General features: G+C 43.3%; 1 protein-coding gene across 6 annotated transcripts in view; it reads left to right on the top strand.

The window, feature by feature from the left end:
• Positions 1 to 12,269: 12,269 nt before the first annotated feature.
• The window catches only part of DAPK1 (death associated protein kinase 1), a 203,747-nt gene continuing 191,198 nt past the window's right edge, over positions 12,270 to 24,818 (top strand). The window contains exons 1-2 of one of the 6 annotated variants that reach the window (XM_043453306.1): positions 12,270 to 12,286; positions 13,411 to 13,580. In XM_043453306.1, coding sequence (XP_043309241.1) covers positions 13,519 to 13,580 — 62 coding nt within the window. In that variant the 5' untranslated portion in view covers positions 12,270 to 12,286; positions 13,411 to 13,518. The other 5 variants (XM_043453301.1, XM_043453304.1, XM_043453303.1 and 2 more) reach the window with 5 other exon arrangements.

Below are 24,818 nucleotides of genomic sequence, written 5' to 3' on the forward strand. Positions count from 1 at the left end.
CACCTGGAGAAGGGAATGGTTACCCACTCCAGTATTCTTGCCTGGGGAATCCCATGGACAGAGGAGCCTGGAGGGCTACAGTCCATGGGGTCACAAAGAGCCAGACACAACTGAAGACTAACACTTTCACTTTCATAGAATGTACAAGAATGAGGCCTAATGTAAGCGATGAGCTTTGAGTGATGTTGTGTCAAGGTAAGTTCATCAGTGTGACAAATGCACCACTCTGGTGCAAGATGTTGATGATGTTGTTAATAGGGGAAGCTGTACATGTTTGCGGCACGAGCTATATAGGAAATCTTTGTACACTTCCCCTAAAATTTCCCCTCAATTAAACTGCTCTAAAAAATAAACTCTATAAAAAAAACTTAACCCAGTCAGACATGCAGTACACATCAGTGGAATCTGGTCCACACGTGTATTTTGTTTGCTGCTTTATGTACTTACATTTCCTGTCTGGCACAAAGCTTCATATATAAAAAAGACAGAGAAAACTGACATCAGGAGCTATTATGTGACTTGCTCAGGGCCCCATGGCAGTGTTAGTGGCACAGTAAATGATAAAACTCAGATCTCCTCAATTCCGTCCTTGTGCTTCTTCCGCAAAGTTTTCCCTTACAGAGGCTTCCATATCAATACCCTGAAATGCTCAGAAAGACAGGTGAACAGGTCAGAACAATGTTCCAACCGATATTGAGAGGAAAAAAAATAGGAGTCTGAAGCGTACCCTGCTGAAATGTGGCCAAACATAAACAATTGTCAAGGTGATGAAAAAAAATGTCTTATGATTTTTAAAATGTCAAAATTGCTCAAATGCATAAAGGTGGTACCAATAAGAATTTGTAATCACCAACTAATTCCATAAGGATTTCTGGTCTACATATATATTTTTTGGTAGCACTTTGCAGTTTGTACAAAGGGATCTTTGTTCCCTGACTAGGGATTGAACCCCTGCACTGGGCAGTAGAAGTGTGGAGTTCTAACCACTGGACTGCCAGGGAATTCCCTCTGGTCTGCTTTTTAGCCACATAAATCTTTTATTTCTCCTTAAGGACTGATATTCTTTCACCCCACTCTTACCTTGAAAAAGCAGATGTAATTTTTTAAAAACGTGGCAGCTGAATGCAGTGTTTGGAGAATGCTCTGATTAAATCAAACATGGATATGACCCACAGCTCCCACTTTTCATCTCTTTTAGTACTGAAGTTCGTGCATTCCCTACTGCCTGGCAGTCATCTAGCAACGCTTTTCCATTTGTGTCCTCCTATACTTTTTAAGTCTGAATCTTCCTTCAATGTTGTTAGTCATTCTTTCTTTCAAATCTCTATCCAATTGTCCCATTAGCTAAATTTCTTGGGAGAGAGGTTGTTCCACTCGTTGATTAAGCCTGAAAAGTAGTGAAAGTGTTAGTTGTTCACTAACTAATTCACACCAAAATGGTGTCCAACTCTTTGAGACCCTATGGACTGTTGCCCACCAGGCTCCTCTGTCCATGGAATTCTCCAAGCAAGAATACTGGAGTAGGTGGCCATTCCCTTCTTCAGGTGATCTTCCTGACCCAGAGACCAAACCCGGGTTTCCAACTTTGCAGGCAGATTCTTTACCATCTCATCCACCAGAGAAGTCATGACTAAGCCTAGTGTTCTTAATTCTGCTACACTGGTTCTTGGAGAGTTTTATCACTTTTGATTGTGAACTCATCTTCAGTGAGATTTGGGTATCCTCCCTGGGGTGGGGATGAGGCCAGGTCTCTTCAGAGGATTTTACCAGTTCAGGACCACTTTCCTGACATAGGTAATTCTGGACCAACACAACGTATCAATTTTAAACTCAATTTCGTGTGAGGAGGAGGCGTAACGTTACAAATTCCCACACACCTTGTGGCAGATCAGCTTTATGTCATCCGCCCATGTAAGAGGGTAGGTTTTTATCTAGTTCATCTGTTACTGAAGGTTTGATCTCTTGAAGAGTGTTTTATCTAAAACTGCCCCAAGTTTCAACTACTGTCCCATTTGAGTATTAAAAGTCTCACCCTTTATATTCCTGAGGCTGACGCCCATCTCCAGGGCTGTCAGGATTCATTTTTATCATTTATTTTTTAAATTTTAGTAGCTTTATCTTTTCTTTTTTGTTTTTTTTTCCCTCAATTTCTTTCAGCTGCAGATGAACATTTAAATGACTTTTTTGTAAGTTATTAGTGTTTCTGATAACTCATAGCTAGAGGGTTTTAAGGTTTCTTATTTGCCACACAGTCAAGTTCAAAATGTCTTTTCACTTTCACTGCATGTCTTCGGTTAGAAAACAAGGCAAGAGCTCCGGTTGCTCGATTGTGTTGTATGCCTTTCTTGGTTAATTCTATTAGAATACATGAAACTATTATTATAAGTTCAAGGTTTTCCAGTGAACTGGAAAATGTTCTATATTCTTTTCTGGGAGCTTTCCTTTTATTTCATGATAAACAGAATTTGTAAATAAATTGATGATGCAGCAATCAGTGAAGAAGAGATGTTTGGTCAAACTTGAGATCCTTAAAAAATCACTTCTCAGTGTAGTAGCCATTGATGTCAACAAGTCACACATGTTGATAACTTCATACCATCCTTTGAAGCAGCACTGATGAACTCCAAAACTTCTCATTGCTTTCGGGAACTTTTCTAAGAGAGAAAGGGGAATCACCTTAAACCTTCTTGAACAGATATTAGAAACCTGGTCCATGCCAATTATCTCCCCAACGTCCTTCCAAACTTAGAAAATAAGCATGATAATTATTGATGAACTGTTTAATTAATGCATATTTATTCAGCATACTATTTTAACTAGAATTTATGATACTATGAAATGCATTTGATGTGACATACATAGGTATATACACATGTATCTGTAACAGTGGAGTGCTGTGGTAATGTCTACAGTGCATTTATGCCCATTTTATTAGGCTTGGAACATAATTTTGCTCTTTTGTATTTTCATAGAGTCATTGCTGCTGAGCCTTGATTTTTATGACATATTTTTGTTTACTGCCATGTTTTATATCATGCAAATCCTTGGTCAGTAGTGCAACCTCCAGTTATTGCATTCTTCCCGTGGAAAAGCACTGTATGTTCACACCATGGGTTACACGATGTTCTAGTTTCCTCAAATGCATTTTGGTTAAAAGCAAAGACTGTTTGTATATCAGAACATCATTGTAGCTAACTGATTACCCCAAAAGGCAGTTAATCCAGGAAAAAATTTCACTGCCATCATGTGCGTGAAGTGAAAGTCGTTCAGTCGTGCCTGACTCTGTGTGACCCCATGGACTATACAGTCCATGGAATTCTCCAGGCCAGAATACTGGAGTGGGTAGCCTTTTCCTTCTCCAGGGAAGCTTCCCAACCCAGGGATCGAACCCAGGTCTCCCACATTGCAGGCAGATTCTTTACCAGCTGAGCCATGAGGGAAGCCCATCATGTGTGTAGTACCATTCTTTTTTAGTACTAACTTTTTGAGATCTTCTTAAAGATACAAAACATGGACTTTTAACACTCACGGAGTCTGTAAGTATTTTAAAAACTTAAATCAATTATCTTATCAAATATTTGAAAAATATTTGACTTTGCAAATCAAGTGGGCAAAACTCACTTAAAAAAGAAATATTTAAGTCATTGAAGACATATTTAAGTCAACCAAAATGTAATTTTCTTTTTGGTCACACCTTGCAGCAAGCCAGACCTTAGTCACCTGTTTAGAGATTGAACCCATATTCCCCTTGGAGTCCTAACAACTGTATTGCAAGGGAATTCTCCCTAGATGTAATTATTTTTTTAATATATGGAAGAATCTATTTAGTTAATATTTGAAAATTTAACCACCTTTGCAAAAAGTTAGGATAGGATGGGGGGTAGGAATCTTATGTTTTTTAGATATTAAGAGAGTGCAGTAGACTGGAAATATGGCAGTGGTGTGAAGGTCTACAGAAGAGGTGGGAGGTACATTTTCAGCTATTATGTCTTTTTTATTGTATAAACTTGATTAAGAACTACTCATCAATTGTGTTTGGAGAGCTCCATTGGGGAGATTTCTTCTAGGAATCTTAATTAGGAAAATTCAGAAAAACCAAGTAGATCCTTTCTTTAAGAGGATTCTATTAAAACAGAAATATAAAATGTAGCTACTTCTAAGTCATTACTCCCTGGGTCTGTCTTATTCACCATTGTCCTTATCACTCAATAAATAATTAAATGAATGAGTGAACATGAAACTATTAGAAGTAATTCTGGATTCCTAAGAAGTTATAAATCCAGTATAGTGTTCTTAAGTAGTTTTTCCTCAGAAATTTTCATCATCTCAATATTTCTTAAAATTAAGAGAAAATGGAGGAAATACTTAAGCAACAAGTTAAATTATGCCCATTGTAAGAATATAACTTTTTAAAAAGAATATATTTGGACTTATTAAGTCTATGTAAGCAAAAGCTATCAATTTTATAGGTGTGTAAATTTTTGAGAATACAGCATTGAAATGGTCAAAGATTATTGCTTTATTTTCAAATCTTCAGACTGACAAAACCTTCTTGAAAAATTTATGACAAGTTTGTCTTTTTTAAAAAGCAATGTTTCTATAAATCTTACCAAACTGCTATGAATAAGGCTGTAAATCACTTCATTGGCTTGAGTAATGGGACATGTATTTCATGAAACCATGCCAAGAAACGTGGAGGCTTTCATTGATATTGAATCTCCTCCTGTAATATTTAATATCTCTGTGTCCAAAAAAAGAATTTGGTACTGATCCAAAATATTTTTACCATAATTTTTTCTTAAAGGAAAATAAGTATAAAACAATGATATTAAATCTGATGATTTTAAAGAGGTTCATTAGTTACTGATAGAGAAAAAAAAGATTAGAAACAGTAGAAAATAAATAGAATTACCTTCACTAAATCAATGCGGCTGTAAGCTTAGATTTTACCTGTAATTATGATTTGTACATCCAGTTCTAATGGAAGAGAAATGTCAAGTGCTTCCTTAGGCATGACTTTTCTTTCAGTCTTGCTTTGTTTGTTTGACAAAACAGAAAATCTTGAATGTTCCACTCTTCCCCTTCCCTCTATATCCAAATGGATGTGGCCCCAACTTTACCCATTGTATCCAAATGGGGAAATGCTATACAATCTGGTGGCTAACTGCCCTAAAAATCCAACAGCAGGAACTCTATGGAGAGATAAGGAGTTATGCAAATGCTCTATTTGCATTTAACAGTAAAATGAGTGACATGTACGGTGCTTAGAGACAGTTCTATGAACCTCTAGTTAAGAACATGGCTGACTTTCTGGGCCATGAGTTTTTTGAATGCTGTTCAGTGGTTCAGTGTTACCAATCTTTTGCTCCAGGGAGTGTCTGAACCTAAAAGAAATTGGGCCACACATAAAAGAAATCAGGCTAAGGACCAAAGTAAGCCTGTATCTGGAGACATTTATAATCTCCTATGGCCTGTCATACACTGGTCAGGGTTTGCATGTGCTTGTTTACATCCCACTTTTTTTTTTTTTTTAACAAAGGATTTAATGAAGGTTAGCAAAGCATTCAATACCAAAAAATAAATAAATGAAAATTGGAAAGAAACTGAGCCAAAGGAAAGTAGGCATAGCCAAGTAGGCAAAATGCATGCCGTGGGGTCTCAAACTTGGGGTCTTAAACTCCAGGGCAGAGGGCCAGGCAGGTAATGGCAAGTCCTAATCTTTAAAACTATGCACTACAAAAAATTAGAAAGGGGAAGGGTCTTTTGCACAGTGTCCAGTACTTGGATAAGAGCAAAAAGGTAAACCAATGGAGAGCTTGACAGTCTTGTCCATTGTGCTCAGCCCTTGGGTCTTCACTCTGAAGACTCTCTGATACCCGGGGTGATTGTCCTAAGTTGGCACATCCTAGGAGATGGTGCGTAGGGAGAAACAACGAGAAACTTTAAGGAGGTAGAACTCATAGGACTTGGTACCAGAGGAAAAGGACAGAGTTGGGGTAATACCCAAATTTTGGGTTGAGTGATTAGGTAGGTATTGCTGCCATGTGAGCTGAGATACAGCCAGATGAGCTATTTGGAGGATAAGAAGATGAGGTCAGTCTTTGATATATGAAGTTTGAGGTGCATGTGGGGCTGAGTCTGGAGCAACGGTGGGAAAAGTGGTCAGAGAAGTGTTTCATTTATCTCACAGCTCAGAAGCAGTGTGCAATGTGCATTCGACATTTTGTTTGTGAATATTCAATTCTCTTATAGAAAACAAGAAAACAAATGGGATGGATTAAACTCGCAAGATGTGTTAAGCACAGATAAGGAAGTTAGTAACCTATTAGACCAAGAAAACAGCAAATATTTATAATGCATTGTACATACTGGAGGCATTTGAAGCACTCAATATTCATGAGGTCTTAATTCACCACTCTAACCCTTTCTGCTAGACAGCATATTAAAAAGCAGAGACATTACTTTGTCAACAAAGGTCCATCTAGTCAAGGCTATGGTTTTTCCAGTAGTCATGTATGGATGTGAAAGTTGGACTGTGAAGAAAGCTGAGCGCTGAAGAATTGATGCTTTGAACTGTGGTGTTGGAGAAGACTCTTGAGAGTCCCTTGGACTGCAAGGAGATCCAACCAATCCATCCTAAAGGAGATCAGTCCTGGGTGTTCATTGGAAGGACTGATGCTGAAGCTGAAACTCCAATACTTTGGCCACCTCATGTGAAGAGTTGACTCATTGGAAAAGACCCTGATGCTGGGAGGGATTGGAGGCAGGAGGAGAAGGGGACGACAGAGGATGAGATGGGTGAATGGCATCACTGACTCAATGGACATGAGTTTGGGTGAACTCCGGGAGTTGGTGACGGACAGGGAGGCCTTGCGTGCTGCGGTTCATGGAGTCGCAAAGAGTCGGACACGACTGAGCCACTGAACAGAACTGAACTGAACCCTTTTTGACCCCAAGAAATACAAGTAGAACCCATAGCTGCTCAGCGGACTAACCCATGCTCAAACCTCCCCGGGTGTACACAAGAGTTACCTCTGTTCTCCCACAGGAACCCTTCTCCCCAGGGATGTTATCTAAATGCCCCATGGGCACCTCAAACTTCTGTCCTTTTCCTCTGGTACCAAGTCCTGTGAGTTCTACCTCCTTAAAGTTTCTCATTGTTTCTCCCTACGCACCATCTCCTAGGATGTGCCAACTTAGGACAAGTCACCCCGGGTAGCAAAGAGTCTTCAGAGTGAAGACCCAAGTGCTGAGAACAATGGACAAGACTGTCTAGCTCTCCCTTGGTTTACCTCTCCGCTCTTATCCAAGTGCTGGACACAGTGCAAAAGACCCTTCCCCACGCTACTCTTACACTGGAATATTTCACTGCCCAAACTCTGGTTACTTACAGATTCCTGAACAAACCATTATCTTCCTCACATCTGTGATTTCACCCTCGCTGTTCTCCTCTTCCTAGATGTCCTTCTCTCCCAGCCACCCCACCCCACAACCCACCACCCCATCACCCACCACTTTAGTCTGCTAGCTCTTAATCTGCTTTCACAGGTTTTTAGGAGGATCATCAGCTCCTCCAGGAAACGTCCCTGAAACCTCAGGTTCACCCATTGTCACCTCCATCCCCATTTTTTATCTGAATTAAGTGCCCTCCCTTTGTGTTTCCACACAGTCTGTGGAGGTTACAGAGGAAAGAGATAGCACACTCAAATTAGGATGATTCAACAAGGTGTGCAAGAGGTGCAGAGGAGCCGTGAAGGACGAGGCAGGAGCTCCGGGTCTGTAATGTGGAGCTGCCCTCGGTTCTAGGTCTGAAGAAACTAGGGGAGAGAGTGGTCACCAATCACACCTGTACAGAGACAATCACAAAGAAAGTTTACCTGGTGAGGAGCAGTGACTTTTGTTTGATAGTCACCAAGGCAAACTTGCAGTGAGAAAAGCAGGACAATAATAACCCTGGCCTCCTTCACCTCCCTTTTCCTTGACCCAATGCCTGGTACCTCATTGGCCAAAACCACCAGATGATAAGGCAGTGAATTAAAATAATCTTACCACCAGCCTGGCGATCTGTAAAGGTGGAGAAGCGTAGAAAGTACATCTAGAGAAATAAATGGATTATATCTAACACAACCACACTTTAATAGAATTGTCCCTTTGTTCTTTAGTCTCCCTCACTGGATTGAGTTACTTGAGGACAGAGATGTTTTCTTTATTTATCTTTGCATCCTTAGCATTTAATATATATGGGACAATAAATGCTTATCGATTGATTCAGAGAATATAGCAAATTGGACATACTTGGAGGATTATATTTTCTGATCCTGCTACGTGCTTTCTGGAAGCCAGGGGAAAATGGAAAACAAAGTGAGCTCTGGAATTTTCATTGTCACAAAAAAGAAGCATCATTTGGTCAGAAATGATGAGTTCTCTTAGTGCTCAGCGCTGAGAATTGGAGTCAGTCATGTGACTGTCTACATAAGATGCACTCAGCTACATAATGGGCAATATCTTCAACAGGGAAACCACAGGTGCAGAAACATTCTTCCTGCAGCCATTTAAAAATATTAGCCCTTGATAGAAGCCAAAGGCATGTCACAAAAAGTAACCCAAAGTTGAACTGAGCCAGTGTATTCCACTCTCTTTGCTATTAGAACATCTTTTCCAAGAAACGGTTAAACCTCAGACTTCAAACCTGACCCCCTAAAAAAACTTCAGTGCAGTCTTTTCTGAATTCTCTCTTCTCTCATCAGCCAATAGATGAAAAGCATCAACTGAGAAACTCAGTGTACCAAGGAACCATGGATCTCTTAGAGGACAGGAGCCTGGATCCTCTAATGACTATGTGGAGGGGAACCCTTTCTCTAATTCCTGCAAGTATCTGTTCTGAGTGCAAGAAAGAAACTTTGAAATGCGTCAAACCTCTAAGATCTGTGGAGTTTTTAGCACCACTTATTTTACCCTGACTAATGCAGATGTAAAATAATGTCCTGAATTCTATACTTGAGTCTGTTTTAAATATTATCACCATGATTATCATAAGTCACAGTCCATATCATAATCAAGTTCTCTTCATGGAAGTCCTTTCCAGATTGAATCTCATAATTTCAGGATTGTAGTATTGTCATCTTCCATGAAAGAGATGTCCCTAAGAGCTCTTCTTGCTTGGAATATAATAGAAAATATAATAATAACATTCTGATGTATTTTATAATGTACAAAGCCTTGTTTCATGCATCATCTCTTTAGAATCTTCCAGCAACTCTGAGGAAAACATAAGGGTCTATTTATTGTTCCCATTTTGCAGGTGATGAAAGTGAGACTAAGAAGGTTAAATATAAAGTGGAAAAAACAATTAATTTAGAGTTGTTTGTAGATTAAGCAAGAGAATAATCTGATTATCATTTGGCACAAGTTAAGAGCTAAGTTTACTTATATCAATTATCTATTGCCTTATAATAAACCACCCCCAAATAATGACTTAGAATGGTAATAGTCCTTTATTCTGCTCCCAAAATTGGGGCTGTGAAGGCACAAATAGCCGAGAGTGGGGGTGGGGCCGGAACAGCTGGCTTCTTTGGGTTTCTTTCTTTCTGTGGTCTCTCCACATGGTCCCTCCACATGGCAGCCCCAGTGTAACCATGGCAGCTGAAGGCTTCCGGAGTGTGTGGCAAGAACAAGAGTAAGAGAGAGAAAGAGAGAGAGAGAATAAGAGGGTATTAGGCAGAAACTCTAAAACCGTATGACCCAGACTTAGAAGGATGTTCCTGCTGCTGCTGCTAAGTAGCTTCAGTCGTGTCCGACTCTGTGCGACCCATAGACGGCAGCCCACCAGGTTCCGCCATCCCTGGGATTCTCCAGGCAAGAACACTGCAGTGGGTTGCCATTTCTTTCTCCAATGCATGAAAGTGAAAAGTGAAAGTGAAGTCACTCAGTCGTGTCTGACCCTGTGCGACCCCATGGACGGCAGTCCACAAGGCTCCTCTGTCCATGGGCTTTTGCAGGCAAGAGTACTGGACTGGGTTGCCATTGCCTTCTCCGAGAAGGATGTTACACGGTGTCAACTTCTACTACATTTTCTTAGACTCAAGCCACCACAGCTAACACATATTCTTGGAGGAGAATTAGACTCAGCTTCTTCATTGAATTTTGGGCACATTTCCCTGTCTAAAATGCTTGCCTAAATTAGTGCAGACATGAAACTAAGAGGTAAGGGACACAGCTAAGGCCATTCACATAAGGGTCATTCACAGCTACGGTTAAATGGTTCCACTAATATTAGATCCAACTGTGTGACTCCCAAGCCTGTGCTTTTTTTTTTAATACTCTAGAAAATCCACTGTGATCAGCATGTCCAATAGGGTAGGGAAGACATGCTGGTCACCAAACAGAGCCAGTTCTCCTCACTGCCTGGGAAAACACACTTTTTATTTTGCAGGAAAATATTACCCTGAAAGCAGTCATCCACAAGCACTCAGGTCTGCGTTTTTAATCCCTCCCTCCAACAGATATATTCAATTGCATTTTCCCAAAATGAATCACTTTTTTTGGTTGTTGTTGTTATTTTTGCCTGTATTTCTCACCTCTCAAGATCCTTTTGTGTTAATTCTGAAACCCATCACTTAGGTTGATAACGCCTCCCAATTTGGAATCTTCCCTTGATTCCATCATAATGAACGTGTGCCCTTTCTGTGGGTCACTGTATGAAATGTTCTTTAAGAGGAGGGTCTCACACAAAATCTGAGGAGTATTCTTTTTTACCCCAAGAATTTCTGTTGAACTTAAGAGAGTTTTGGAGAAGGAAATGGCAACCCACTCTAGTTTTTGTGCCGGGAGAATCCCATGGACAGCTGGCAGGCTACAGTCCATAGGGTCACACAAAGTCGGACCCGACTGAAGAGACAGCACAAAGAGAGTTTAAACCATCTCATTTTGGAAAATCTGGAAATTTGAACAATGACATGGAGCTGAATTCTCAGTGTGTTCACATACCAGTTTTAGTAACTCTCAGCAGTAAGGTAGATTTTTCCAACAGGAGCTTTTCTCTGTGTAAGGATTCCCAGCAGTCTCTATGGACTTCCCAGGTGGCTCAATGGTAAAGTAATCCACCTGCCAATGCAGGAGACTCAGAAGTCTCGACCCCTGCATCTGGAAGATCCCCTGGAGAAGGAAATTGCAACCCACTCCAGTATTCTTGCCTGGCAAATCCCATGGACAGAGGAGCCTGGTGGGCTACAGTCCATGGAGTCACACGGAGTCAGACATGACTGAGCTTGCAGGTACAGCAGTCCTTATAGGGAAACATCCTCTCTGTTTCTCACACCTCAGGGCTTGGTGGGGGCCTGGGGTAAGAAGCAGAGAGAATGGATAAGGATCTCCAGTAGGTATGGGATCTCTAAGAAGACCAGCACAGTCCATAGAAATATAACTGCAAGCCACATAGGTACTCATATTTTATAATATCTGCATTTTGAAAAGTAAAAAGTGACATTAATTTTCATAGTATATTTTATTTAACCCAATATGTACAAAATACTATTATTTGAACATGCATTTAACATAAAAAAAATTCAAGAGATGTTTTTCATCCCTATACCAAGTCTTGAAGACCCATGTATATTTCACACTTCTTCCACACCTAATTCTGGGCTAACCACATTTCAGCTTATCAATAACCAATTCGTATTGGACTGCACACTTAAGCCCTTCGTTTCTGCTGTTACATTGGGCCTCTGATACTCCAAACCTTTATTCTTTGGTTTCATATCTTTTCACCGTCCAGATCTTAGCTCGAAACACCTGTCCCGTAGAGAAACTCCTAATGAGGTCTACTCCTGTCCTGTCATTCTTTATTGTGTTATCCTGCAGTATTGTCTCCACAGAACCCACCCCTTCTAAAATGATCTCATTGATTTGTTTACATACTTATTGTCTAGTTTCTCTGCCAAAATCTAAGTTTCAGAAGGGCAGAGATTTTTTAAAACAACTTATGGTCTGTTGTGATCTTCCGGTGCCAAGCACCGTGCCTGGCCCACGCCGAGGGCTCAAAACACCTTTACAGGAGGAAGGAATCGCATTCCTCTGGATCCTAGCCGAAGAGGGCAGCGTAGCCGCGTGTCACAGGTGGGGCACCCACGTTGCGCGCGACCGCTCTCTGCGCGGGGGTAGGGTGAGTGGGTGGGTGTGGGGGTGTGCGCGGTAGAGCGCGCCAGCGAGCCCCAAGAGCCGAGCGGGGAGGAGCAGCCAGCGCAGCGCAGCAGCTGCAGCGCCGGCCCGACCGGGCAGCTCGGAGGTGGGTGGGCCGTGTCGCCAGCCCGCCCGCGGGGTCCCTATTGGCCGCCTGTCGGCCGCCCTCCGCCCGGAAGGCGGCGAGGAGCCGCGGGGCTGCTCCGGAGCCGGAGCGGGAGAGCCAGGCCGAGCCGACGCCGGGAGGACGCGCGGGATCCGCGCCCCCACTCTCAGCCTCCTTGCACTCCCGCCGCCGCCCAGCTCGTCTCGGGCGCTGGCGCCTACCGTCGGCCTCCGACAGCGCCCGGGAAGGACCCGGGCAGCTCCCGGGCGCCCGGGTGAGTGGCCGCGCGCGACTCTCAGCTCCTCCCGAGCCCCGCCGCCTGCTTTGGCTTTCGCGGCCGCGGCACGACGAGGTTTGCCCAGGCAGCGCCCAAGACAACAGGGAAGGCCGAGGCAGGGTAAACTTGACTGACGGGAGAAGTGGGATCGCCACCGGGAGGTGCCCCCAGCCCCGCCGCCCGGATGGGAACAGGTGGCGCGGGCCGGGCGCTTTGTGTTCGGGGCGCGGAGACTGGGAGCCGGCGGCCGCGCCTCCCTCGGCCGCTCCCTTCCCTCCCTTGCTCCCCCGGGCGGCCGCACGCCGGGTCGGCTGGGTAACGGAGCGGGAGTCGCCAGGAATGTGCCTCTGGGGACAGCTTGGCTCGAGGGAGGAGAGAAGGTGGCCGTGGCGGCCGGGGAGCTGCGGGCGCCGAGAGGTGGCGCGGGGGCTGCGCGGCTGCTGCTGGCAGGAGAGGGATGCTTCCAGCCTGGCGCTTTCCGCCCGGGCGAGGGCTTCATTCTTCCGCGGCGCCCCTGGAGGTGGGGAGCTGGGTGGGCGTGTGTGCTTAGAAAGAGGAGGCGGGGAGGCCAGCGACTTCCGGAGCGGGTTCTGATCGGTGCTCCGCGCGTTGCTTTCGGAGACCCAGAGCTTGGGGTGCGGCGGTGCCCGGCCACACGAGTGCGCCAGCGACGCTGGGCTGGGGGCATCCCGATGCTGGGGTTTAACAAAGAGTGCTCCTCTCCACCCGGCGGGGTGGGGCAGCTCCGGAGAGGTGGTCTTCAGCGAGCTAGACTTAGCCCAGGGGAAGGGTACTTCCTTTTGGGGTTGTCATTTTATTATTATATTGCCTTTTTTTTTTTTTAAAGGACTGCTGACTGATGCATGAGGGGCCCACGGAGGCGCAGGAGTGGTGGTGATGGTTTGGGAAGCGGAGCTGAAGTGCGCTGGGCTTTGGTGACGCGTGACAGTTTATCATGACCGTGTTCAGGCAGGAAAACGTGGATGATTACTACGACACTGGAGAGGAACTTGGCAGGTACGGGGCAGGTGGGGTGGGCTGCTGAAAGCTCAAGCTTCTGGGTGGTGGGAATGCATAATATTGCGGGTAGTGGGTGGTAAACAAATGCAGTTTGAATTCAGACGTCTCCCTCTTCCTTCTAGGAGATGTGCAAATTATAGAGAAAAGAGTTACTAACCCAGCAAGGACTAGGGACCAGAAATAAACTACCTCATCCAAGGGGTTGGGGGGTGGAGAGGCAATTTCAGTGTTAGATTATGATGCAGTGTATTGATTGAGACCCCTGGACAAGAACAGATTTAATTGTCTTCAATAACTCTTGTCAGCTTTTGCCCTTCTGAGACAATGAGGCAAACGCTGATATGTAGTTGGAGCTGGAGTTAGCTGCTTATGTGTGATTCAGATAGAGAGAACAAACCAATTAATAGGCTTTTAAAAGCTTAATACTTTCCCTCTTTATGAATTTTCGGAGTAACATGCACGCACAAGTATTGGTAGGTCACACATGAAGACTTGCCAGATGTTGATGTTGGGTTTAGATTTGGAAACTTCCTTGAACCAGCAGTTTAATTACCCAGTTGGTGTCAGTGGTTGCTTTGCTTTGCTTTCATTCACAATGTTAAATTTTTAACAAATCCCTGATGGCAAGTCTAATATGGCTATCTGGATTCAGAGCATACTTCCATTGCTGCAGGAGCTGTGATTCTGAAAGTGGAGCCTTTCAGTTCCAGGTGAACAAAGAACGGTTTCTTTGGGGACATGGAGGGGCTGAATGGGTCTCCTCTTGACTGGGGATTTGACAAGGTGGGTTGTGCTCTGGTCTGACTTCAGCAGAAAACCCAGGTTTCACATCTTAATTTAAATTCTGCCTAAGGAATTTGACTGTGGTTTATTTGTATTGTGAGTCAAGTAGACAGAAGAATCTTTAAACAAACAAAAAAGTATGTCTTTATTTAATATGTGTATAAAAATAAGTGTTTTTCCATATACATCTGTTGTCTGATTCAGTGCTTCCTTTTTCCCCATGAAAAGGAAATTCAAAAACACCCACACCCTAGATTACTTTATGAGAACTGAAGTTGAGTTTAAAATATTTTTCAAGTTCAAGTAATAGTTCAGACTAAAAGCAATGTTTTTAAAGTTATTGTATAAAATATTTCTGTATACCTTTAGTATGAACTAAGAACATCACTGGGAGCTTGTGCTTAGGGGAATTTTATTGTATACTGGAGATTTACTGAATGAATAAGATGGAAAGCTCTCAAAAATCACATTTTGTGGATATGTTTAAGGTTAAGGTTTAAGAGTATGTGGTTGAAATACTTGGTTTAACTAGAATTAAGTCACTTTATTCCTGTGGCTTTTAGCAAGATGAGTGGTACATGGAGTTTTCCTTTGGGAGCAGGGGAGAAAGGTGAAAAACTATATTTAAATTCTGTTTGTGTAGTGTGGCCTGATTATATAAATTCTCTCATAAAGAGAGATGGTTAAAAGTAGGTGAGTTGACTGCTTTATAGATTAAATATGCTGACCTTATTTTCATTAAGATCTTTTGATAGAATTATGTGTGATGAGAAGGAAAAACAAAAAAATGAGGACTCCCTGTGGCTGGTGGGGGAGCTTGTGATCCTTTATTCCGTGGGTGTGATGACAGGCCCTCTGCCTCTGCTATGGGAAGTGGTTTGCTCGTTTGTCACTAGCAGTTGGCTTTGATTCTGGCTCATTCTACATTTCTGTGTATAATTTTCTCCCCACTGTGCAAGACTAACTGACAAATTGTTTATTGAAAATTTTAATTTGTGTGACCTGTGAATTTCAAAGAAGTGCTCTGAAAAACTGGGGGTTGGGGATTTTGAAAAAAAAAAAGGATACGTGCCCATCTGTCTAATAGGTCTTTTGTTTTTGTCTAAAAATGTGGTAAATAGTTGGTTTTTTTTTTTTTTGAAGTTTTTTTTCAAGTCCTGTGAATTTTATGTCTGCTGGGAAATTGCCACTTCGTGAAAACAAATGCAGGCATAAGATGGACATTTGGGAAAGATGCGGCTTCATGTGTCACTGCGAGGAGATTGGGAGTAGAGGCAAGAGCTTAGTGGTGGAAAATGGAAATGGGCAGATATTTAACACAAAAGCAAGGTGGTTCTAAGAGTGAGTTACAAATAGGCCCACATCTAGGATTTAAGACTTCACCCATGTATCGTTAGCAGTAATCTAAATAATAGCTACTCAACTTATAAATGAGCTGAAAAAAGTCCGCAGCTAGAGAAGGAAAGATGGGTTTTTTAACAAGTAGAATATAGTATTGTGATTATTACTATTGTCACTTTACTTTTATGAAAACAGAGTTTGTATGTACAAGGGCGAGAGTGCATGTGTCTCTGTGTATATTAGTGTATATACTGCCAGGACTACCATAAAAACTCTTTGTCAGCTCTAAAAAACTTTATAAAGTATTATGATCATTTGTGGTAGTGACAAAGCAGACAGACCACTGGACAGATAGTCTGATCCAAAATTGGCTATACAGCTCAGTAGCTTTATAACTTCGAATAGGTCACTTATCCTCCCCGACCCTCAGGATCTTCATCTGTAAAATTAGAGGCCTAGTGCTTATTTCATGACTGTTGTGAGTATCAAGTAATCTAAGACATGTCAAAGTATTTTATCTGCAGTCAGGAGTTAAACAAACAAAGATATCATCGGCAGAACTTGGTTGAGACGTGAGTATTCCAGGCACGCTAATAACTTGGTTTGCAACCCAATATTCTTTTAGGTGTCTATTTACCAATTTGGGGAAGGGCCTGTGGGAAAAGGGCCATGGGGAAGACCCATTGCTGACGGCCCTCACCCTCTCTACTCTGATTCTGAATAATACAGCTTTGGCCTTGAAGTCAAGTGGAGACAAGTGCTTGCAGTGAAAGGGACTTCATCATCAGAGGATTGTTTGGTGACCTCTGTTGACTCCAGGAGGTCCTTTGGGTCTCAGCCTCTATCCCAGGAGGTGGAATGAAGAGCTGCTTCCATCATGTGTAGTGGTTTCTGGGAGGAGTTCTTACAAATGTGGATTTCTGCATGTGCTATTACACTGGGTCATTTTAATGCCCCAGGTGCCTTAGCATCTCTTATCAGCTGGCGCTTAGGGCAGCTGAAGTCTGGCTCGCCCCACCATCGGGCTCCAGTTTCACTCCTGGCTTTGGTTCAGCCTAATCTGTGAGCCTTCTGGGCACCTCTCTGAACACTGCCTTGCTAAGGACTGGCCTTGTTTCTCTTCCACTCTCTGACCTTATGTGATCTTAAGACCTTGGTCCTACCTCCTAAATAAATCTCTCCACAATGATTTCTCCCTTTCAGAAGCCAAATGGCTTGTCTGAAGCACTCCATTGATCGTGACCACAGACCGCCTGGTCCATGCTCCATCTTTGCTTTGTGTTATTAATGTTCTTGTATTACTCCATGTAGCCGACTTGAAAGTTCCTTTAGAGTGTGTTCTGGTCTCTTTTCTCCCCAAGGTGTACAATGTGCTTTATAATTTCAGGCAAAAATTTGATCGATGCCTGAATAAGTTAATGCAAGCTTGCAGGTACAATATTGAGACCAGAATGGGGATTTGAGATACAAACGATGATGCGGATGCCGACACAGATGGAGAGGCAGTGTTTAGCATGGGACAGTCTGGTACACTGGAAAGTGAGAAGATACCTACCTTTGCAGGATGTTGTGAGAATTGGAGGCAGTGGCTGTAAACATCGGACACATAGTCACTGCCCCAGATATTATTTTTAATAACCTCTTTTCCTCATTATAGCATTTACCACAGTGCATACTCATTACTGGTTTGATTGTCTGCTTTCCCCACAACTTGTCAGAAGGTTGTGACCTTGGACTTTCTCATAACTTTTTATCTCTTATGCCTAATTAGATGTGTGATACTAGGTGCTTAATAAATGCTTGCTGATTGAATGAATGAATGGATTAATATTCTTAAAGCACCATGGACACACCCATATATATTTACATGCATATGACCCTCAATAAGTGATGACTGGTGGGGATGAACTTAGGATATTAAAGACTGCAGCTCATCAAAATAAGAGCTGCTTTTGCCTTTGCATTCTCTGGCTGAACAGTAATGTGCAAAAGCAGCCAAAATTTCTAAGCACAAGATGTGTTTTAAACAAAACACAATGGAGCCTTACATATTCTGCATTTGTTTGGATGGTCACTGGAAGATAATAATTCAAAGTTAAAACATTCTCATTTTGGCATAAAATCCATGGGCATTTTAATCAACATAAGGAGCTGTTCTGATAATAAACCCTGACAGTCTGAGTACATCTTTCAGTTGATTTACTGTGAACTGCAGAAATCAGTCTTAAGAATACTGGCAATCTCATGGGGATGGGAGTGAGGGTGGAAGAAGGAGAGACCTCCGAGCATGTTTTCTTCTTGGAAGTGGGGCTCAAAGGCTCATGGGGTTGACTAGTGAGATCATCCTGTAGGACCTAGCTGATTGTGAGTTTTCTCTTTTCCTTTCTGCTTTCTTGTCCCCTCAGATGTTTGCTCTGATGGGAAAGGCAGCCAAACTTTAAGAGAGATAAAGTTTGAATATACCTATTAGAGATAACAGGGATTTAAAAATTCTGTGCATTTCAGGGAGATCTAATAATAGTCTTCTAGAATGTGAAGGGAGGGCGTGGTGGCAGTGCTGAGTGACATTTGGGCTGAATGCTTGCTTGCCAGCACTGGGAATGCGGAATGTGCCTCTGGACCTCCGGGGGACCCAGAAATTCAGCTCACTGGAACCTAGTGGGGCGTACCCTAGGAATGTAGGGTATGGAGGTGCTTATTGATGGAGAAGCCAGGGAACACTGAAGCAGCTTTCTTGGCCCCTCTGTGCTCTTTACTCTAGACTTGTGTCTCACCCAGCTGCTTAGGAACCTAAAAGCCCCGTAGCATTGGCTCACCCCTGTAAAGCCGTGAAAAACACAATAAGCTTACAGAGATGGATGCTCAGATTAATTGCAGTAATTGCAAATACGGTGTTATGTCAGAAGAGGTGCCATTGTCAGACATATCCTCTGGTCTCCCAGCAAATCTGTAACCTCTGAAGTGCAGAGTGCATTTCCTTGAGGCATTGTTGTGTGAGTCTGTGTCTGTGTGTGTGTGTATGTGAGGCATTGGAGTGTGAGTGTGTGTGTGTGTACATTGAGGAGAGGGGTGGAGGGGAGCAGCTTCAGAGATGCTGTGGTAGGGGGATGAGAGGTGAACCTCAAGGTCAAGATTGTGTTGTCTGACCTCTGGGACACCCTGCCAGGGAATGTGTTATGAACTTTCACCTTTAATTCTAGTCAGTTTCTTTGTGTACCTAACCTAACCTAATCTTGCATTTCATATGCATGAAATAAAGCATGATTTTAGTGTAAAAACTTATTTTTGATCAGGAGACAAAGAAAGCTTCCTACCGGTAGAGGGGAGGGGAGGAGCTTTTGTTGGTGAAGGGCAGCCCAAGACCCTTGGACACTTAGACCTTAGAAGAAGCTGAGCGGTCAGTGAATCCTTTCTTCTTGTTTCATCCCATCAGACATTAGGTCCAGTAGCTTTCTTGAGGTAGTTGGTTGGTAGGTAGCAAGATATGGACCTAGACTCCTGAACAGGACTGTTTTCATTATATTCTTCACACTACTTAGGATTTGGCGATTTTCTTTTTTTTTTGGAAGCCAGGAAATGTTGATATTTAAGAGAAGTGGTTTAGGTAGCCATCTAATGCCCATCTGTCTTCATACCTGCTTGGACAGGATGGTCAGGAGTAACCAGTAACCATTTCATGGTGGGTTTTCATTTTTACCCCATGCCGAGGTTGACCCTTGGATTTCAGAACACTCATGGGCGCTTGACAGCACACGCAACATTCTTGCCTTTTCCAAACGGCTTGTGCCCCATAGTTATGAATGGCGCTAGAACCTGCTGTAGTTTTACCCAAGTCTCAAAGTTAATAATTTAGCTTTTCAGAAAGTTCACAGAACACTTTCATTATTATTTAACCTTTGAGTCTTGGAATATGTGAGAGTTGTGGCTCTACCTAACAGGCCACCCTATAAGTGACAGCTTCTCATTTCATTAAGCATCACTAGTCTGTCTGGTTTAAGGTTGGGGTATGATTGTTTAAATCTATATGTGGAAAGTGACACCTAATTGTTTTGCTTTGGTTTGTTGTAAGTTATCACAACAGAATGCATCATCCCTCAGCCTTGAAGGAGATTATATGGTAGTATAATTTTTTATAATAAATACAATCATTACTTTGTTAATATTTTTAATGAATTCTTTTAAATACACAGTTAGGAGAGAGTAGAGGAAAAAGTGATTGATCTTTGTTTTTTCTACATTGTCTAACTAAAATAGGTTTAAAAATAACTAACTAACTAGTACATATTTCTTAGGTAAAACAGAAAGTGCCATATCCCCGTTCTAGGTTTGATGTTCAGTTCAATTCACTTGCTCTTCGTGTCTGACTCTTTGCAACCCCATGGACTGCAGCACGCCAGGCTTCCCTGTCCATCACCAACTCCCGGAGCTTGCCCAAACCCATAACCTAAAATCATTGGTCTCATTTTCAATCCTAGTTCAAAACAAAACAAAACCAGTCATGTGCTGGTAACTAATCTCTTGTGATAGCTGACAGGTGTGATCCTTAGTGACTCTTGTTTATCACTCCTGTCTTTTGGAGGTGACGTTAGGAGCTCGTGTGGCTTACAGACCACAGTGTGATCATTTAAGTATAATGTTGCTCACCTCTGAGAAATGACCCTGAGTCTTTCCCTTGTGTCCTACCTGTTGACATTTCAATTGTGAGCTTGAGAAATTTTATTCAGTAATATAATGTTAGGTTCAGAGACATCAGGAGGGGAAGGAGGTGGGGAGAAAGTTGGTTTTTTTCCCCTTTAAAAACACCTTCAACTTTGGAGGAAGAACATAATGTTTGAACAAATGAATGCTGTGAACTGCTGATCTCTGGTGTTTGAAAAGTTTGTGTTGATGGTGCTGATATTCACAAGCCTGATGGTTTTCAGCTGGAAAACTTGGCTCTGTGTGTGGACTCTTGCAGGACACATTTTCAGTCAAAACTGTTTTGATTATTCCTACTCAGATATCACGTGATGAGTGGGACTGGTTTTTAAATATCTCAGGACAGTTGATATAGTGAATTTTCACTTATAAATAATGAGCTAATTTCCATTTTTCTATCGCTCATTGTTTTCTTCCTTCAGAACCATGCACCCCTTCCCTTTTTAACTTGTAAAAATTGTCAGGATTTTTGAGACCTTACTTCAGTCCACATGTTCTTGTCCACCTCCCAGTGGAGAATTTTCCATAGGTGAGGTAATCAGTACCTTTTTTGGTCCCATCATGAAGAGGGTCAGATTTCCCTCTGAACTGCCTGTCTGTGTCTGCCTAGCAACTCATACTGCTGTCTTAGACTAGGCTATATATGTGGGAGGGTAGATAAGACTCAGCTCAGGTGATGGGATAGAATCGTGACAGGGATACATTGGCACGTGGAAGGAGTGGCTTGGGGGAGAAGAGATCAGTAGTTAGTGCTGATTCTGCTCTGATGTTTCCACCCCACTTTGAGAAGTTTTTCTAAATTGTTTTGCCTCCTCTAAAGCTAATTTTTTTTTTTTTTTTTTTTGCCATCTGTGGTTTATGGGTAAGCAGCAGAATAAGTGTCTCTGAAAGAGTGTTGAAAAGCTGCAACCTTTTGAATCTAATATTATATAATAGACTGCTTCCCTTGAAAAAAACAAAGCAATTGGCCCTGTAGGTATATGGATAGTAGAGAATACACTTTTCACAGCTAACCGCTGAAGCTGCAAATGCTGAATTGCACCTGATACCCAGAGGAACTGTCCTTAGAAATTTGGTAAGTCAAAAAAACATTAATAAGTTATTTGTTATCTTAAAAATACTGTTTTGCTGCTACCTAAGTCAGTTATCTGAAACCAGGGCCTGCCAGCGTTTCTGCTATACACCTTAGATATGGATATAGAAAGTTGTCTTTCTAAATGTTGTTTTTGCCACTTGATGTTGAGAATCAGCATGTAAACTGCTGTTTGTAGTGCCAGAAATTTCCACCAAAATGTCCTCAGGAGCTCCTCTTTCTTTGGATAACAATAGGTTTATTTCCTTCCCCTTCCCTGGCCAGCTCACACCTCTTTTCAGACCATAATTGTGGTGGCTTCATGTGCTCAGGACAAGGCCTGCCTGACCTAAGGCAACTCTGCTCTTGTTTTCCTCCTAATGTCTCTTTTTCCACATTGTACAATCAGAGTGGAGTCCTCACGTGTCATCCCATTTGGTGAAAAATCTATAAAAAGAGTGCTTGAGACCCTGTTCTAGGCACTTCTTTGCCATGTAATTCACACCGCCTTTGGAATAGAGGGAAGACAGTTACAATGACCCTTTTCGAACTGCAAAGTTTGGACACCTGTCAGATGTGCCTCCTCACCAGCTTCAGGCAGCTGATTCAATTGTTTGGCAGAGAAAGTGAATTTGAACAAGTGGAATATTTTCCAGGATGAAGCTTTATCATCTTGCTCTCCTCCCCACCCCTTCCCTGACACAGAGAGATAGGCAAGCTTGGCAAATGCAGTTGGGGACAGGCAAGGGAAGCCTGGCTGCGGTATAGAAGCATCAGGTCCCTTGGTTTTGCTAAACATGCTTGGGGCACTGAATGAGTACATCCAATTTTATGAATGGTACCGGTTAAGGTGGACCATCCTTTGTAGGCCTTATCTTCAGAAGCAACATTCTTTGAGGCATATAATTAAAACAAAAAAAATGTTGGTTTTTTTAAAATTTTGCACCCACTGGAGAAACGGTGGAGCAGGATCCAGAGTCCTACTGGGTCCACACTCCCAACATTCTTGAGTCTCCAGAGCTCCTTCCAAAAGGCCCAATGTCCCCTTTAATTTCGTCTAGAACCCAGGCGCCCATGGGGAGGGGCTCACAGTCATTGCGCAGTCTGCCTTCTGCCCACAGCCCTGCGGCAGGCTGGGTCCTGACTGACCGGAGCGTGCACCCAGCCTGCCCGGTGGAGGATGCAGGCCCGTGAAGGCCAGGGCCCTTGCCCACCAACTCTGAGCCACCTCCACTCTGGCCCAAGCTAGGCAGGCAATGAAAACATGTTTTTTTTTTTAATTAAAAAAAAAATTGTCTGCTTTAGAGAGAAGTTTTAACCTGGAGAACTAAAAAGCAAATGCAGAGTGAGCTGGCCGGTGGCGGCCTGCAGTCTTCTGTGGAGCCTGTCCAGGCTTGTCCTGCAGGTTCTCTTTCTTATCTTCTGTATCCTTAATTTGTGGTAAATAACTGGGCTGCTGCTGCTGCTGCTAAGTCACTTCAGTCGTATCCGACTCTGTGCGATCCCATAGACGGCAGCCCACCAGGCTCCCCCATCCCTGGGATTCTCCAGGCAAGAACACTGGAGTGGGTTGCCATTTCCTTCTCCAATGCATGAAAGTGAAAAGTGAAAGTGAAGTCGCTCAGTCGTGTCCGACTTTTAGCGACCCCATGGACCGCAGCCCACCAGGCTCCTCCATCCATGGGATTTTCCAGGCAAGAGTACTGGAGTGGGGTGCCATTGCCTTCTCCGAAATAACTGGGCAGCTGGTATTTTTTTATCCTTGGCTTGTCCCTGTAATTCTTGGCTCTCCCTATGAATGGTGCGTTTCACAAATTGACTTTTTGTATGTCTTACATTGGGTGGGATTCAGCTACCTGCACAGGAGGCCTTGCTTATCTGCCTCGAAAGTGTTAGTTTCTCGGTCATGTACAACCTTTTGCAATCCCGTGGACTGTAGCCCGCCAGGTTCCTCTGTCCATGGAATTCTCCAGGCAAGAATACTGCAGTCGGGATCTTCCCAACCCAGGGATTGAACCTGGGTCTCCCGCATTGCAGTAGATTCTTTACTGGCTGAGCCACCAGGGAAACTATGAAGGTACATATCCAGAAATGATAATATAGATCAGAGCTTTTGACCCACATCCCTGACTCAACAAAGCACTAGCTGTTACCTTGGCAAAGGCAATTGACTTCTGAGAGACTCAGTTTTCTCATCTCTGAAACTGGTATAACAATCATACCTGCCTCAGAAGGTAGTTGTGAAGATATATGTGATGTGTGTGAGGTGCTTGACCCAGTAGCAGGGACATAGAAAGCACTGAAGAAGGGGTGGCTGTTTACTAAGACAGGGTAGGAGAGACTTCTAGATCTCAGATGCTTCTGGGTCTCAGGGGCCTGCCTTTTTCTGTTAGTTCCTCATCTCCTCACCCAGGTTCTGGCCTGGCCACCTAGGGGCAGGGTGGGGGTTACTTCCCACCTCTCCTCAATTCCATCCTCCCGCCTTCTCTTCTCCTCTGTCTGCGCTGTCTTTGGCTCAGCCCACAGGGTGGGCTCATTCTACCAAGTTTGATGTCGTTTGTGAGCCCCGTCTTGGCTGTCTGTTTCAGCTGGCTCAGACCCAGGACTCAGTTTATGTGCCGGGCTCCCTCTCTGGTCTGCCCTCTGGTGTGGTCAGTGATTCTCAGAACTCCTGAGAAACAAGTTATCCAGGAATTTAGCCATGCATTTGAGAGTGGGCTGCTAGAGACGGGGCTTATGGGATGCCATTGCCAAAGGGCACCCAGAGTCTCTGGGAAGAGGGAGGGAGGAGCTCATATCAAGATGGGAAGACATGCTTTCGGGGAAGCCAGAACAGCTAAAAGCTGCACAACTGAGGGAGGGCTGCTCAGAAATGCTCAGGGGCCCGGTCATCCTGGCATTATTAAGAACCTGAGGTATGCCAGCACACAAATTCATGTTTTAATGGGGTGTACTGTAGCTTCCTGAAAAGTCAATTTCATTTTTCTAGCTGCTTTCTAAATGGAAAAAACTGTCTTAAGCAGCTGAATAAGAGACTAGGAATTTGATCCGACGAACAAATCATTGATTTTTATTACAGATCTTTATGGGGGAAGGAGTCTGAATGAGTGTGTGAGTTCCATTCCACGATGAACTTGCTGCAGAAGGCAAGACGTACGGCAGGTCTGAGCCTCCGCTCAGTTCTGACACGTACTGATTTAAGATGTGAAAATGAGTGTTTGGCCAAGCCAGAGTTTCCTGTGCCAAGAAAAGCCTATTAGGTTGGTGGCTGAAAGGCTGAATTGTTAGGATTTACTTAATGGTGAGGCTCTGCCAGCTGCTGGGAGTGAATGCCCACTTAC

Source organism: Cervus canadensis, chromosome 30, assembly GCF_019320065.1.
Source record: "Cervus canadensis isolate Bull #8, Minnesota chromosome 30, ASM1932006v1, whole genome shotgun sequence".
NCBI classification, from domain to species: Eukaryota; Metazoa; Chordata; class Mammalia; order Artiodactyla; family Cervidae; genus Cervus; species Cervus canadensis.